The 17,324-nt window shown below is 41.2% G+C and overlaps 1 protein-coding gene and 1 pseudogene across 1 annotated transcript; both read right to left on the minus strand.

The window, feature by feature from the left end:
* Positions 1-13,510, minus strand: LOC122467049 (annotated as a pseudogene).
* A 1,594-nt stretch (positions 13,511-15,104) lies between these two features.
* DEFB128 (defensin beta 128) lies at positions 15,105-17,049 on the minus strand. The gene is made up of 2 exons (XM_043602663.1): positions 16,732-17,049; positions 15,105-15,445 (listed from the first exon to the last, which is right to left on the minus strand). The coding sequence occupies exons 1-2, from the start codon at positions 16,781-16,783 to the stop codon at positions 15,210-15,212; spliced, it is 288 nt and encodes a 95-aa protein (XP_043458598.1). The 5' UTR covers positions 16,784-17,049; the 3' UTR covers positions 15,105-15,209.
* Between the last annotated feature and the right edge of the window lie 275 nt (positions 17,050-17,324).

A 17,324-nucleotide genomic window follows, 5' to 3' on the forward strand; every position in this document is an offset into this window, starting at 1 on the left:
TCAGATTCTATGGGGAAATCTGTTGATAGTATGAGCATGTGAAACGACGTCATGAGAACAGCACTTCACCTGTGTGGCCATCCTCCCTAAAAGCCACAGCCCCAGGCTAACGATGAGGAAAGCACCAGAAAAAAACCCAAACTGAGTGGCATTCTGCAAAATATCTGACCAGTACTCCTCAAACATGTCAAATTTGTCAAAAACAAGAAACTTCGGAGAAATTGTCACAACCAGAGGAGGCTGAGGAGACATGACAACTAAAGGTAATGTGATATCCCGATGGGCTCCTGGAACAGGAAGAGGACATTAAGGAAACACTACTGAAGTTCGAATAAGTGTAGGGCTTAGTTAATGCTAATGCACTTAGCTGTGACAAATGCAACGTGACATATAAGATGTTAGCAGCAAGGGGAAACTGGCTAAGGAGTATACACAAGCTCTCTGTACTATCTTTGTAATTTTTCTATAAATCTAAAACTGTTCTTTAAAAAAAAAGTTTACTTAGATTTTAAAAGCTAAACACAAAACCAATTTGGTCATATTCTCTTTTTTCCTATTTATCTAAGAGCCTCTCATGTTATTTCCTCCTTGAATGTTTGATAGAATCAACTGAGATTCAACTTCTTACAGGAATTTTTTTTAATTATAGGCTGTTTCTTTAAAAGCTAAAAGGACAATTGTAATGTTTTTAGTCGACTCATATTTTTGTTTTTATTGTTTCTCCCATTTTGCTATGATTTTTAAATGTATCAGCCCTAAAATAACTTGTAATATCTTCCTTTTCTTTTTAATGCTTATTAAGATTTGTAGTGATGGGGCGCCTGGGTGGCGCAGTCGGTTAAGCGTCCGACTTCAGCCAGGTCACGATCTCGCGGTCCGTGAGTTCGAGCCCCGCGTCGGGCTCTGGGCTGATGGCTCGGAGCCTGGAGCCTGTTTCCGATTCTGTGTCTCCCTCTCTCTCTGCCCCTCCCCTGTTCATGCTCAACAAACGTTAAAAAAAAAAAGAAAAGAAAAAAAAAGATATGTAGTGATGTCTCCTTTTTAATTTCTGACATTACTGTTTTTTCTTGGTAAGTCTCACTATTTGCTTATCAATTTGATTAGTCTTTACAAAAACTAAATTTTATTTGTTAATTTTTGATCCAGCTTCCATTTCTTTAGTACTTTTATTAATGTTTTTATTTCCACTTGTTTTTCAACCAACTTCCAGTGCCATAAAATTCACTGTTTTAGGTGTATTTCTACTTTCTTGGTTTTAACATGCTTTTCTTTTTCTAACTCTGTTAGGTGATGTTTATCTCTCTTATTTACAGCCTTTCTTTGTTTCAAATATGAGCATTTTAAAGCTACAAATTTCCTTCTATACACAGCTTTAGAAGTGTCCCACAAATTTTTGGCATATAGTACATTCATTCTTACGTTATGAACCTTCTCACTTTTCTTAGATGAGTACATAAATAGAACCTTGATTATATGAAGACAATGAGACATGGTAACCATGCAATTTTCTCCATTAATTATTATTACACGTATAGTAACATTACTTTGATGATATATAAACCAAAGTCAAACAACACAACTTGAAAACAAACAAAGAAATCATACACAGAAATGTTTACACACTTGTCCCTCATACAGTGTTCTCAATATGATCCTCTGTCTTGCCATGAGATTTTGTATGGCTTAAAAACTGACATTTGCTTTTCATTTATATCCACCTTTTTTATGATTCTTCTAGTCCTGGCTTTCCTAGATGAGTAAATTTTTTAAAAAATATTTTAGGGGCGGCTGGGTGGCTCAGTCAGTTGAGCGTCCGGCTTCGGCTTAGGTCATGATCTCGCAGTCTGTGAGTTCGAGCCCCGCGTGGGGCTCTGGGCTGACAGCTCAGAGCCTGGAGCCTACTTTAGATTCTTTGTCTCCCTCTCTCTCTCTCTCTCTGCCCCTTCCCCACTCATGTTTTCTCTCTCTGTCAAAAATAAATAAAACATTTAAAAAATTTTTTTTTAATTTTAGTTATCACCATCATTTACTAATTTATCTTTAAATGTCACCAAAAGTGACATTATATGTCACTTTTGATTCCAAAAGTGAAATTTTACCTTCAAGAAATATGTACATATGACATAGCAGGGAAAAATAGGATGAATTTTTTTTAACTGAATTCATTCAAATTACTTAAAATCTCATTGCATTATTCCAATTTTTCTCATTTTATTACAGACTGGCTCAAACTATATTACGAACTACATTGGGACCAATCAATCCACCTAAGAATTCAATTCTCTAGGAGCGCCTGGGTGGCTCAGTCAGTTGGGTGTCTGACTTAGCTCAGGTCATGATCTCATGACTCGTGAGTCTGAGTCACATCAGGCTCTGTGCTGACAACTCAGAGCCCGCTTCGGATCCTCTGTTCCCTTTTCTCTCTGCCCTTCCCCCATTCATGTGCTCGCTCTCAAAAATTAATAAACAAACAGCCAAACAAAAAGAATTCAATTATTTAGTTCTTAAATTCTTAGAATTAAAATTTATATAATTACTGATACTCGGGGGGCAGTAGTCTTCTGGGATGTATCCATTCTATCATGTTTTATCTTCTACAATCAATCTCTGAATCTAAATGTCTTTTCAGTTATTTTTTGGTCCATAGTTAGTTGTGGAGGTATTTGCTTAGTGTCTCCTCTATCTTAATAAAGAATGTGTTTTGCATACCTAATGGTTAATGGTTTTGTCATTTTTTTATCTACTTGTGACACATGGACTCATGGTCTTTTCTTGACCTCTGATAAATAGTGATCCCCAATGCCCCATTTAAAGACCATAATGTCAAAATATACTCAACACTTTTGGAAATTTCTATTCATATTCATATTGCTATGATGTCAATACCTCCCTAATTATTTGATATCCAAAATACGTAAGGAAATCATACAACTCAAAAGCAGAAACTCAAACAACCCAATTTCAAAGTGTGCAAAATACCTGGGTGCACATTTTTTCCGAAGAAGACATACAAATGGCCAACATGTACAAGAAAAAGTGCTAAACATCACGAGTCACCAGGGAAATACAAAACAAAACCATAATGAGGTATCATTTCACACCTTTTAGAACAGCCATCATCAGAAAGATAAGAGATATCAAGGGCTGGTAAGGCTATGGAGAAAAGGAAACCCTAGTGTGACAGCTGGCGGAGAGGCAAATTGGCATAGCCACTGCGGAAAACAGTGTGGAAAGGTTTCCGGAAGGTTCCTCAAAACCTTCTGGAAGGTTCCTCAAAAAACTAAAAATAGGGACAGATGGTAGCTGCACTCGTGGTGAACATGGTATAATGTATAAACTTGTCAAATCATTCAGTGGTACACCTGAAACTAATGTCACATCGTGTGTCAACTATACTCAAAAACAAAAAAACAAGAAACCTAGTTGAATAAACCTACCTAAAAAAATAATAATATAAAGTTGAAAATGAAAAGAAAAAGAACTACCATGTGATCTAGCAATCCTACTTCTGGTTATATATCCAACGGAAATTTTAAAACTTTTTTTTTTTTAAGTAGGCTCCACTCCCAGTGCAGAGTCCAATGTGGGGCTTGAACTCATGACCCTGAGATTAAGACCTGAGCTGAAATCATCACTTAACCGACTGAGCCACCCAAGTGCCCCTAAAACTATTTTAAAGAGATGTCTGCACTCCCATGTTCATTGCAATATTATTTACAATGGCCAAGACGTGGAAACAACCTAAATATTTGTCAATGGATGAATGAATAAAGAAAATGCGACATAGATACACATACACACACACACACACACACACACACACGCACACACCGGAATACTATTCAGCTTTAAAAAATAAGGAAATCCTGCCATTTGCAACACAGATAGGCCTCAAGGGCTTTATGCCAAGTGAAATAATTCAGACAGAAAAAGACAAATACCCAGTGATCTCATTTATACGTAAAACCTGAAAAAGTCAAACTCACAGGAACAGAGAATAGAATTGTAGTTTTAAGAGCTGGGGTGGAGGAAATGGGAAGACGTTGGTCAAAGGGTACAAACTTTCAGTGATAAGATGACTAAGCTCTGGGGCTGTAATGTACAGCATGGTGACTACAGTTAATAATACTATGTTAGATACTTGAACATTGCTAAGCCAGTAGATCATGAATGTTCTCACCACACAAAAACAGAATAATTATTATGTGAGGTGATAACTAACCTTATTGTGGTAGTCACTTTGTAATATATATACATGTTTCAGATCACCACATTGCACACCCCAAACTTATACAATGTCACCTGTCAATTCTATCTCAGTAATGCCGGGCGGGGGGGGGGGGGGGGGGGGGGGGGGGGGGGGGGGGGGGGGGGGGGGGGGGGGGGGGGGGGGGGGGGGGGGGGGGGGGGGGGGGGGGGGGGGGGGGGGGGGGGGGGGGGGGGGGGGGGGGGGGGGGGGGGGGGGGGGGGGGGGGGGGGGGGGGGGGGGGGGGGGAATTGGGCAGTAGGAGGTCCCTGAAGAGCGTCTCAAAGAATCCCTCAGGTACCCCATGAACAAGCTAGGATTTGAACACCTGCCACACAAAACACATCAGTTACCTCACAGAGCACGAGCATGTTGCAGTGCTGGCCCAGTCGCATAAAGAGGGATTTACACTTTCCTTCTCTCCTCCCCAGAGACAGTAACCCATGGAAGATGGAGTAGAAATGGGTAGGGGAGAGTCCTTCACATAGCTGACACCGAGAGTGGATCACTTTTTATTGCCACGCAATAAAATACAACATACAACAAAATCTGCCTGTAATAATCACGTAAAAATTAGCAATAATTTTCATTAATTTATTTTCTTTTATGTTGAGGGAGAGCGAGCAAGCGCATGAGTGCACAAGTGGGAGAGGGGCAGAGGGGGAGGGGGAGGGAGAGAGAGAATCTTAAGCAGACTTCGAGCCCAGCACAGAGCATGATGCCAGGCTCAATCTCATGACTGTGAGATCATGACTGAGCCAAAGTCAAGAGTTGGACACTTAACCGACTGAGCCACCCAGGCATCTCTATTTTTTTTATTTTAAAATAAGACCTTGGGGCACGTGGGTGGCTCAGTCGGTTAAGCATCTGACTTCAGCTCAGGTCATGATCTCATGGTTCATGGGTTCGAGCCCCATGTCAGGCTCTGTGCTGACAGCTCAGAGTCTGGAGCCTGCTTCGGATTCTGTGTCTCCCTCTCTCTCTCTGCCCCTCCCCCCCTTTTCAAAAATAAAAACATTAAAAACCTTTTTTAAATAAATAACTAAAATAAAACCTAAAAGAGGAATAAATTTCAATCTTAAATATACAATTCAAATCCATAAAAATATTTCATATATGAATTAAAATTGGTACTAACCATACTAAAATATTACAACTTGCATTCTCTTTCACTGTTTGGATAAACACAAAAGCGATCACACAGAATGACAGAACTGAAGTAACTAACACTCGTGCTCTTTCTTTGTATCTTTACAATCACTCCAGGATCAGTGTTAAGTTCAAATCCACTATTTACACACGGAAATAGATGGTACTTGAGGGTTTGGAAACATCAACGGGACCTGAAGCAAGCGGAATCATTATGAACTGATTCCTAAAACAAATGCGTGTATCAGAATCCGCGTATACCAATGCAGACTGTAAAACTTGGAGTTCTCTAAGTTCTAGAGTTCTCCCTGTAGAATATAATGTTTATTAAATCATAAATAATTTTAAAATGTGCCAATTTGGTGCTTACATATCACTGCGAAAACATATACATTATTTAGAGAACAGTCTTGAAGATTGACATTACCAGACATCAAGATTTACTATAGAGCTACAGTAATCAGGATGGTGTGGCATTGTTGAAAAAGACAAGCAGATCACTAGAACAGAATAGAGAGCCCAGAAATAGACCCACATACTTATAGTCAACTGATCTTTGCCAAAGGAGGGAAAGCAATTCAATGGAGAAAAGATAGTTTCTTCAACAAATGGTGCTTAAACAACTAGACATCCACATGCAAAGAAAGAAAAGTGAAAAAACAGGGCTCGTGGGCAGACTGCAGGACAAAGGATGATGTTGGAGATGTGGGCGAAGGAGACCAATGGACTAATAGGGCAGGGGCTAGTAGACCATTTTCATCTTTAACTGAAGAGGAATAGGAAGCGAAGCCACTAAGAATTTTAAGCAGGAAAAAAAATAATAAAGTCACCAATGGAAAGATTAAAAAAAATTTTTTTTAAGCAGGGAATAACGTGGTCAAGTCTGCACTTTTTAAATTGCTCTGGGGGCGCCTGGGTGGCGCAGTCGGTTAAGCGTCCGACTTCAGCCAGGTCACGATCTCGCGGTCCGGGAGTTCGAGCCCCGCGTCAGGCTCTGGGCTGATGGCTCAGAGCCTGGAGCCTGTTTCCGATTCTGTGTGTCCCTCTCTCTCTGCCCCTCCCCCGTTCATGCTCTGTCTCTCTCTGTCCCAAAAATAAATAAACGTTGAAAAAAAAATTTTAATTGCTCTGTATTGAGTGAATAAAATGCATTGAAACTGGGAGAAAATAGGGAGAGAACAGATACAAGGTATCACAATGGGCCAGGAGACAGGTGGCTTGGACCAAAGTCAAGATAGTGAAGATGGAACAGAGTGGGTAGATTTGAGAGGTATTTAGTAGCTATGATTTATAGTAGTTGATTATTCATTGGAGGTGGTGGGAGTGAGGATGACTCCCTGGTTTCAGCCCACAGTGACATGAGAAACTGGGTGGTGGTGACGTCATTCCCTGAAGGATAGTATATGTCCTTGTGTTGTGTCATTATCGCAACATCAGCTGCTGATGTAAGTCCCTTAAATGAACTCTGGAAGCCATGGATTGAGCCAGTAGTACAGTTTTAACAGTTACGGCAGAGTTGACAAATGAAGCTCAGTGAGATCCTGACAATACACCAAACTGACAGCAGCATCCGACACTGGATGTGTATAGTAAGTCTGTTGAAATAATAAATAAATCTTCCTTAGTTTAAGCTACTATAGAGGGTGCTGATTCTGCTTCCTTCCATACAGTCGCCCAAGTCACCTACTGTCCACTGACCTTGCTACAATTTCATGCCCCAATTCACTCTCTGCCTCACCTAGCCCACTCTTAGAGGGAAAGGTGACTGTGTCTTCTGTGCCTGGGAATGTGGTGTGATCACATTGAAGTGGCTCTGAAGCTGAGACATTGCCCTGAGAAATATCGAATTTTTTCCTTGAACTATAACCCAAGAGCGGTGTCTCTCGTTTCCTCAAAAATCAAGCACTGTAGGTTGTAGTGCAGTGTCTCCTCACAATACGCCTGTTCCCTTTCTAGTGGGATCTCTAAGGCTAGGCCAATTACTCTGATTCTGTCCCTGAAAATCTACTCTAGTTCCAGCCACATTAAAGGAAGAATTCTTTATTCTTGCTCCTGAATTCTTATTTCAAAACTAGTGTCATGGACAACTGTCAGGGTATTGGCTTCTAAACACTTCTTCAACACAATTCTTATTTTGGTTGTAGGAATGAGTCTGTGCAATCCAAAGTTGTTAAAAACAAACAAACAAAAAAAACCAAAGTTGCTCCTAGGGTGCAGACATGTGACCTAGACTATTATCAATAATGGCGCTATGAACACAAGTCTTTATGTGGAAGTATGTTTTCATTTCTCTGCATATATAACTAGAAGTGCAATTGTCAGATCGTTTAAATCTAAGTTTAACATTTGAAGAACCACCAGATTGTTTTTCCAATATGGCTGCACCATTTTATATCCCCACCAGCAGGGTATGAGGGTTCCAAGTCCTCTACATCCACACTGAGACTTGTAGGGGCACCTGGGTGGTTCAGTTGGTTAAGCATCCAACTTTGGCTCAGGTCATGATCTCACGGTTCATGAGTTCGAGCCCCACATCAGGCTCTGTGCTGATAGCTCAGAGGCTGGAGCCTGCTTCCGATTCTGTGTCTCCTTCCCTCTCTGCCCCTCCCCCGCTCACACTCTGTCTCTGTCTCTCTCAAAAGTAAACGAACATTAAAAACATTAAAAAAAAAAACTTGTTATTATCTGCCTTTCTGATTATGGCAATCCCAGTGAGAGTGAAATGGCATGTCATTATGATTTTGACTTGCATTTACCTGATGGCTAGTGATGTTGCGTATTTTTTTTCATGCATTTACTGGTCATTTGTGTATCTTCTTTGGAGAAATATCTATCAGATCTTTTGTCCATTTTTTCTTTTTATATTGTATATATATTTTATTAGTTTGTACTAACACATTCTCATTGCTTATAAAAGCAATTTAGTGGAAGAACCTTTCTTTTGATACTTAAATCATCTAAAATAACACAAAGGGCGCCTGGGTGGCTCGGTCGGTTAAGCGTCCGACTTTGGCTCAGGTCATGATCTCACGCTCCATGGGTTCAAGCCCCACAACGGGCTCTGTGCTGACAGCTCAGAGCCTGGAGCCTGTTTCCGATTCTGTGTCTCCCTCTCTCTCTGCCCCTCCCCCGTTCATGCTCTGTCTCTCTGTCTCAAAAATAAATAAAACATTAAAAAAAATTTTTTTTAAATATGCAAATCTTCTCTATGGTCTGTTCATCTAAGCTGCCCCAAAATTTCATCAAGCATCCAATCTTTTCTGCAAGAGATTTCATTTCAGCACTTTCTGCTAACTTTTGTTTTTCTTCTTTCTCTTGTTTGGGATATAATTTAGCCTCTTCATTTTGCCTTCTTTCTTCCTCTTTTTCCTTTTCTTTCTCCTCCTCCTCCTCACCATCCTTCTCCTTCTCCCTACCCTCCTCCTTCACTCCCTCTGCCTTTTTTTCCTCTTTCTTCTTCTCTTCTGCTTCTGCTTCTGCTTCTCCTTCCAAAGTAGTCTTCCTTGAAAAGTATTATCAGGTCCCTGTCTTTGTTCTTCTGTCCAGGAGTCTCAACAAACTTCTTAGATTCAATAGTATCAAACACAGCATATATTGATCCCTTAAATACTTGGTGCAATGTTCTTTTCATCTGAATATTTAGTATTTGGCCTTTATCTCTGATCACCCTTGTATGTCATCAAGAGTCGCATCAGTTGGGAAGTTTTTAATATAAACAGATCTTTTTTGCTGTCGTTTTTATGCTCCTCAGTCACTTCAAGATGAGGTTTGCTTGGAGATCTTCTGATCTTAGTTTTAGCTTCACTTATTTCCATGAGTCCTGCCCTTGGTTTGCTCAATGCTTCTATAATGGCTAGATGGTTAGATGAATTTTATCATTATCTTTAAAGGTAACCAACCCTTATTCAGTTTGATCCATGCCTTTAAGATTTTATCACGTGGCACACTGAAGTCACCAAAATCTTACTCAATTTGATGACAGATTTTGGCCTCCAGAGCAGCCTTCCCCCCCACCCCCCATTATCACCATTTCACCCATTCTGGCTGTCTTTAAGGGCCCATTCCACAGACCTGTGGTCACTAACGGTGACAACAGACGGCTATGTATCCACTTCCCAGCACTACCAGTTGCCCTAATGCACATGAAGATGGGGGCCATTTTCTGTATGCTTTTTAAATAATTTTTTTTTCAACTTTTATTTATTTTTGGGACAGAGACAGAGCATGAATGGGGGAGGGGCAGAGAGAAGGAGACACAGAATCGAAAACAGGCTCCAGGCTCTGAGCCATCAGCCCAGAGCCCGACGCGGGGCTCGAACTCACGGGCCGCGAGATCGTGACCTGGCTGAAGTCGGCCGCTTAACCGACTGCGCCACCCAGGCGCCCCTTTTCTTTTTTTTTTTTTAAATAATTTTTCTGTATGCTTTTTAATTGGGTTGTCTTTTTTTTTATTGAGATGCAATAGGTCTTTATATATTCTAGATACAAGTCCCTTATCAGATACATGATTTGCAAAAATTTTCTCCCATTCTGTGGATAACCTTTACATTTTCACCATGATGTCCTTTGAAGCCCCACAGTTTCTAATTTGGGTAATGCCCAATATTCACTGTACATTAGCTTTTTAAAATGAAGATTGGCTTTGTGCGAACTTTGGGGGATATTCTGTGTGTCTGTGTAAGTCATTAATTGCATATTACTTAACATAGGCTTTTTGGGGGCACCTGGATGGCTCAGCCAGTTAAGCATCTGACTCAATTTAGCTCAGGCCATGATCTTATAGTTCATGGGTTCGAGCCCCACATCAGGCTTTGCACTGATAGCATTCAAAGCTTGCTTGGAATTCTCTCTCTCCTCTCTGCCCCTTCCCCCACTTGCATGTGCATTCATTCTCTCTCTCTCTCTCTCTCTCTCTCTCTCTCTCTCAAAATAAAGAAATAAACTTTAAAAAAAATAAATAGGGGTGACTGGGTGGCTCAGTCGGTCAAGTGTCCGACTTTGGCTCAGGTCACAATCTCACGGTTCGTGGGTTCGAGCCCTGCGTCGGGCTCTGTGCTGACAGCTCAGCCTGGAGTCTGCTTTGGACTCTGTGTCTCCCTCTCTCTCTGCTCCTCCCCCACTCATGCTCTGTCTGTCTCTCTCTCTCTCTCTCTCTCTCTCTCAAAAATAAGCATTAAAAAATGTTTTTAATAAAAAAAATAAATAAAATGTGGTTTTTCTAGGAGGGAGGGAGCTTTCCCAGCATGGCAATGCTTATACCAGTAACCTTAACTAAAGAATACAGATACATTACTAAATTTACATTTTACTACTTCAAACTGGTTAACTATACTTTAACTATACATCGTAATCCATTTTTATTTGTAGAAGTTATAGGTAATTGCCTTCCAACCCTTACCAGGTTGAAAGATAGCAAAAAAAAAAAAAAAAAAAAAAAAAAAGTGCTACAAGACAGCTGTACTATCATTTCTGTGCTTCCATTTTGACATAAGGTAGTGATTGCAGATGTACGTAACTCTTACATGACCTGATTCTTGGACTCAGGAAATATTACTTAATGGCATCTGGGCTTTTCACATTTATCTATAACCTGCACTATTTGGGAGGGATTATTTAATAATATCCGAATTATTATTCCATACAATCATTTTCCACTCGTTTGATCGTGTTTTCTTTTTTTTTCTTGTTTATGTTTATTTAGTTTGAGAGAGGGAGAGAGAGAATGAGTAGGGGAAGGGCAGAGAGAGAGGGAAAGAGAATCCCAAGCAGCCTCCATGCTGTCAGTGCAGAGCCTGACCTGGGGCTCAATCCCACCACCATGAGATCATGATCTGAGCCAAAATCAAGAGTCAAACACTTCACCAACTGAGCCACCCAGGTGCTCTGATCATGCTTTCTAATATTTATTGGCTATTTTTAGAAAGCTTGAAAAGTATCACACTGGGTCAATGAATATCTACATATTCCCAAGGGCCACTGAGTAATCGAAGCTAAATTAGAACTACAAACACAAAATATCATCATAAAGTTGCTTTGAACATGGCGTCCCTTAAGTACTTGGTTATCTCTAAAACTAGTTGTTGGGCATAGAGCCCGACACAGGGCTCGAACTCACAGACCGCGAGATCATGACCTGAGCTGAAGTTCGATGCTTACCACTGAGCCACCCAGGCGCCCCACCCTAGTCTTTACTAATTAAGTATTACTAATGAGCAAACCTTCTATTTATACTTCTGTGCCTGAAAACTTGCCCTATACACAATTTTCATGTCTTAGATATGAGGTCATAGGAACATACGCCCACTCAAGCCCACCTATCATAAGAAATGTTAGTAATTACATGAGGCCTAAAGGTCTAGAACCAGTAACTAGAAATCTCTCTCCCTCTCTCTCTCTCTCCCTCCCTCCCGCCTTCCCTCCCTCACTTTCTCTTTCTATCTTTTCCTATTCATCAGTGCACCAGGACCCAATTTGGATATCCAAAAGAGTTCAGTCTCTACATATACATCTGTCATCCACCCTGGTCCAATTACTCGTAGTCAAAATAATAAGGTTCTCTGGCCCTTACTCTCTTGCCAGGGCATATTGAAATAGATTCCCCGGGGGCGCCTGGGTGGCGCAGTCGGTTGAGCGTCCGACTTCAGCCAGGTCACGATCTCGCGGTCCGTGAGTTCGAGCCCCGCGTCAGGCTCTGGGCTGATGGCTCAGAGCCTGGAGCCTGTTTCCGATTCTGTGTCTCCCTCTCTCTCTCTGCCCCTCCCCTGTTCATGCTCTGTCTCTCTCTGTCCCAAAAATAAATAAAAACGTTGAAAAAATAAAAAAAAATGAAATAGATTCCCTGAGAAAGGCTATGAGCAAACTTTCTAAGAAGGTGTGAATATGGATGGGAAATGATTACTATCTCTGGCACCTTTCATGATCATTGTCCAAGACCGCCCCCCCCCCCCAAAGAGATTAGTGGTCCCAAATGCTGAGACTTCTTAGAAAAATGTATCTGGAACATTCTGGAAATTTCACAATATTCTATAAGTAAGACTTCGGAGAGTGTTCGAAGATCCAAAAGAAATAAGGCACTAATAATATCGCCTGTGCCACAGGAGACATAATAAAAGTATCGAATTTCAACTTAACTTTGTATATAAAAATAAGGACCAAAAAACATGTATCTAACAATACTGACCACATCCATTCTTCTATGAGTATAAAGGGGATACAAAAAGTATTATAGGGGGAAAGTCCAAGCAAAGATTAGGTCCACCACTCAAAGCGGAGTTTGAGGCTTGATTTATCTGTTCAGTTCATTACGCCTCACTCCTGACTCAGGCAACACTTCACTGGTTGATCTGAAACTAAGCCAAAACAGATTCGTGTATCTAATTTATCAATGGACTCATACAGAATAGAGGACACACATAGATTAAAGACAATGGACAAGATCCCTCTTCATCCCATGGTGACAAAATGGACCCTCCCTAAAAATGCCTCTGGTGATCCACAGTGACGGAATACTGAAAAAGAGGGGCTTATGAAGTATTGAGATAAAGAACGGGCTTTCTTATCTGGGCCCCTTGAAAAGCCCCTCTGAGAGTTAGACTGAAACAGTCATACATTAGTTCCTATGGCAAAATCATCAACAAAATAATTTCTAAATTTCTACAATTTAGTCTGGTCCTGGTTTCCTGTACATGTCTCCAGAATTCTCAAAATCCACAACAACTAAAAATAAGATCTTCGTAGATTCTTAAAATGTTAATGTATCCACCTAAATATGTGTCTCTCTGTTGTCCCAGTGAGACAAGCTGGGTGCTGTGCATGGAGGGATAAGGCCCATTGATTTCTTTATCTCAGATGAGCAAATGTCAGCTCCACAAAAGTTATTTCTGGCCAATACTTTAACCAAGCAACATTAATGGATGTCACCACAAAATATTCTGTTCTGTTCATCTGGAGGGCATCATCACTTACTGAAAGTTTGCCTCGCTCTTAAGAAGCTTCTTAAATATGTCTCTCTCATGTATGAGGCTTTAAATTCCACAGTTATTTATTTATTTATTTGCAGTTTTTATTGAGGTGGAATTGACTTACAAATTGTAAGATATTTAAAGTGTACATCATGGTGCTTTGATATATGTGTATGGCATGAAAGGACTCTCTCCCCATCTAGTTAATTAACACACCCATTACCTCTTCATCTTGACCTAGTGGTTTGGGGGGTTTTGGTTTTGGTTTTTTGTTTTGTTGTGAGTGTATGTGAGAAAAAGAGAGAGAACACTTAAGTCCTACCGTCCTAGCCCATTTCAATTATAGGACATAGTGTGCTCAGCTATGGTCACTGAATTTCACATCAGACCCTCAGACCTCATTCACCTTGAAACTGAGAGCTTGTAAATTTCACTGTTCACAAACTATTGAATATGTAACGGTTTTAAAGATTCTAAGAGTAATAGAGCCTTAAAATTGTGTCAACTGAATGTTCAAATTGCTACTAAAAAAGGAAATGGACCATACACATTAAATGAGCTTCAAATGACGTACAGGTGTCCCCCACTTTTTGAAAGTTCCCAGTTACGCGACTTCACTTCTACAAAACACCTGCATTACTACCTGTTTTCACTAACTGCAAGAGATCTGAAGAAGATATTGCCTGCTGCATTAAAAAGGCAAAAAGCAAAAATAGCACCCAATGTTGGTTTTGCAGCAAACCATTACAGAGGCTGTGGGCACCGTGGGCAGTGAGAGTGGACGCCCCCGCAACACCGCCCCTCCCCCCCCGCCACGCCCCGCCAAGCTCCTTTCCGAGGACCTACATTCAGCATCTCAGCATGAAACCATCATAGCTTTGAACTGTGTCTGGGCGCATCAGTGCTTTATCTTGATTTATTCTGTGCATCCTTAGCAAGATGTGTCCAAAGGTATCTGAAAAGCCTAAGAGTGGTTATTTTTTGGGTCCAGCACACTCAAATACTTTTCCATATAAGTTCGTGGTAGTTGCTTCTTCACTTTACACCATTTTGGCCTATGAAAGGTCTCATAGGATCAACTCTACTTTTGGACAGGAGGGGTAACCTGTATTGGAACTACCACTAGCTGTCATTACTGTCCATTAGACCTGGCCAATAAATGCTGCGAAAATATTCCAATATCATGCCTTCTTCTAATGAATTCTTGGTTGTTAGCCAAACCCCCTGTATTCACCCTCTCCCCCACCCCGCCCCCGCACACAAAGTTGGGATATTTAGATCTGCTTAGACTAAGAGTAGGGCACCTGGATGGCTCAGTCGGTTAGATGTCCAGTTCCTGATTTCGGCTCAGGTCATGATCTCAGGGTCATGAGGTGGAGCCCCATGGTGGGCTCCCAAGTGGGCACAAAGCTTGCTTAAGAGTCTGTCTCTCTCTGCCCCTCCCCCTCTCACGTGCGCAAGTGCATGCTCTCTCTCTCTTTCTCTCTCAAAAACAAAAACACATAAATGAAAGAGGAGTAATATTTGAAATGCTATGAAATTGCAGACGATGCGGAAAAGTTAGGTGGCTAACTTCCACCTCTACCAACATGTTCTTTTCATCTCTACGTCACCCACGTTACCAGCGTGATGAATGCCTAGAACATGATAACTATTCCTTTATGTTTAAAGTGTTCAAAAAAATAAGTGAATACATTAATAAATAAATCCAGAGCAAAGCAAAAAAAAAAATACTTTATTATGTGGAGAATCAAGGTCACAGAAGAAGTAGATACATCTCTTGCCCCAGCATGTCGGAAGAGGTGGCGTTTTTGGTTTAAGAAGAGTGGAGACCAGCGGAGCCAGCCCCTGATTCATATCTGGATTGTAAGAAGTGTGGTAGTGGGTAAAATAACATAGTCCGTCTTCCCATCAGGCTGTACGAAAAAGGAAGGTGACTTTGGGGCTTTCTTGTGTTTTTTGTTTTCGCCTTCATTAACACAACATAATTTCCCATTTCGACATGCCACTTCATAGATCTCCCCCATCTCGCATTTCTTCCGGCAGTAGCCTGTTATATTACTAAAGCATTTCCTGGGTCGTGCCGTATCTGTGCACAGAAAACAACATTGGACGCAGATTAGTTCCGGAGGCAGAGTAGAAGGTGTGTGTGGTTCCCGTAAGTTTTGGCCTCCTGTGGTTCCAAAGTCAACCTTATGCTGGTGAGAGAAAACGAAGCGCCTCCTCCTGGCAAATCATCCCAAATTAAGGACATCAAAGCCCCAGGCTCCTAGCCAATACCCAGTTATCTCTGAGAACATCAGAACCTATATGACCAGAAAAGAGAGACCAACGCATGGTTATCAACTGTTGTTATGTCCCACCCCTGGACTCTGGCAAATCTGACTCTGTCTCCCATGCTCCAAAGTCAGTACTCGCTCAGCCTTACCCCGGTCCAGTGTCCCCAAAGAGTGCCAACTTGCCACCGTGGCATGACTCAAAGCCAAGTTAACTTTAAACGAGTATCACAGACAGGGCTTTTTAAGTTAAGAGAGACAGTGGGTTTCACACTCATTGACACGGGCAGCAGAAATCTCCCTTTGCCAACACCTCGTGGGTCTCCGCAATAAATGCTGCAGAGAACTTCCTTTATCCAGCCTCTGTGTCTTCATAACCATGCTCCTCCTGGCTCTGCTCTCTCTCTCACTCTCTCTCTCTCTCTCTCCTCCTTTTTGTCTCAAATAAATGTGTTGCCCAGGGAATCAAACTTAATTCCATGTGTACCCATCTCCCTAGAGATCCAAACTATTCGGAGTATTGTACTGAGGTCCTAAATCGCCTGTTTCTAATTCTTTATTTGCCCCTGTACCCATATTTGGACAAGCTCACAGAACAAAGAGGGAGAAAAGAGACATTTCCTCACATGAAATTCAATCATTATGAAACTGGGTCATCCATACTCAATCGACAGATGAGAAAACTGAAATTCAAAGGGAATAATTAGCTCGGTTCATACAACTAACCAGTGATCAAGATATATTTTAACCTCACATCTACATGATTCCAAAGCTTGTACTGTTCTCATTACTGTTGTAGCATATGCTGAAAATGAGTTTGGATGGAAAAAGGCATGGTGAGGTTCCTGTGTGAAAACTATGTTCAATTGCAAAGATCATTCTAGAGGATGCGTTCATGCCTCCCTTTGGAAAGGACTTCCAAGAGTACAGCCCTGATGTCTTCTTACCACCCTGAATGCTTTCTTCTAAGACACAGACTCAGGGAGAGTGGGTACTTTTGATGACATTGGCAAGACAGCAACAATCTGAAGGCCCTGGCCCTGCTCCTACAGACAGAGTAGTATCTCCTAGGGTTTCATGGTACATTTGGACAAGTTACCTGCTGGTAGGACCTCAAAGGGCAGCATAATGAGAACCAGAAACAGCTTCATGTTTACAGACTTCCCAAGAGAAACAGGCAGCACAATTTCGTTGCCCAGCGATCTCTGTCACACACGGTCTTTCAAGAACGAAACTAGAGTTTTGGGTGCTATCAGCATTCTGAGCTCTCGTTTTAACCCATATGGACGGACAGGAAATCCAAGCCTAGCCTACCTTCATTCCCATATTTGGAGTTCACAGTTACAGAATGTTCCATCGCATCACACCCACTCTTCTTTACTCAGGATGTGAGCTCCCAGAGAGCAGGAACATTGATTTCTCCACCTGGGCCATCAGCCCAATTGGTTGGTCATATGTCCTTATTTGTGTGAGTCGGTCCTAGTTTATTCCTCTTGTTCCAATGTCCCATCCAGCTGGTGCCAACTTTTACTTGCAAAAGTAACCCATTTGGAAGATTAAGTAAATCATTAGCTGATAAAGGCAGACACATACACACATCCGATAGTAATTTTTTTACTGTATGAAACTGTTGTAGGAAAAATAGTATTTTTACGTATGAAACTTCCAGAAAGTCATCTAGTCTTAATGCAT

Source organism: Prionailurus bengalensis, chromosome A3 (genome assembly GCF_016509475.1).
Source record: "Prionailurus bengalensis isolate Pbe53 chromosome A3, Fcat_Pben_1.1_paternal_pri, whole genome shotgun sequence".
NCBI classification, from domain to species: Eukaryota; Metazoa; Chordata; class Mammalia; order Carnivora; family Felidae; genus Prionailurus; species Prionailurus bengalensis.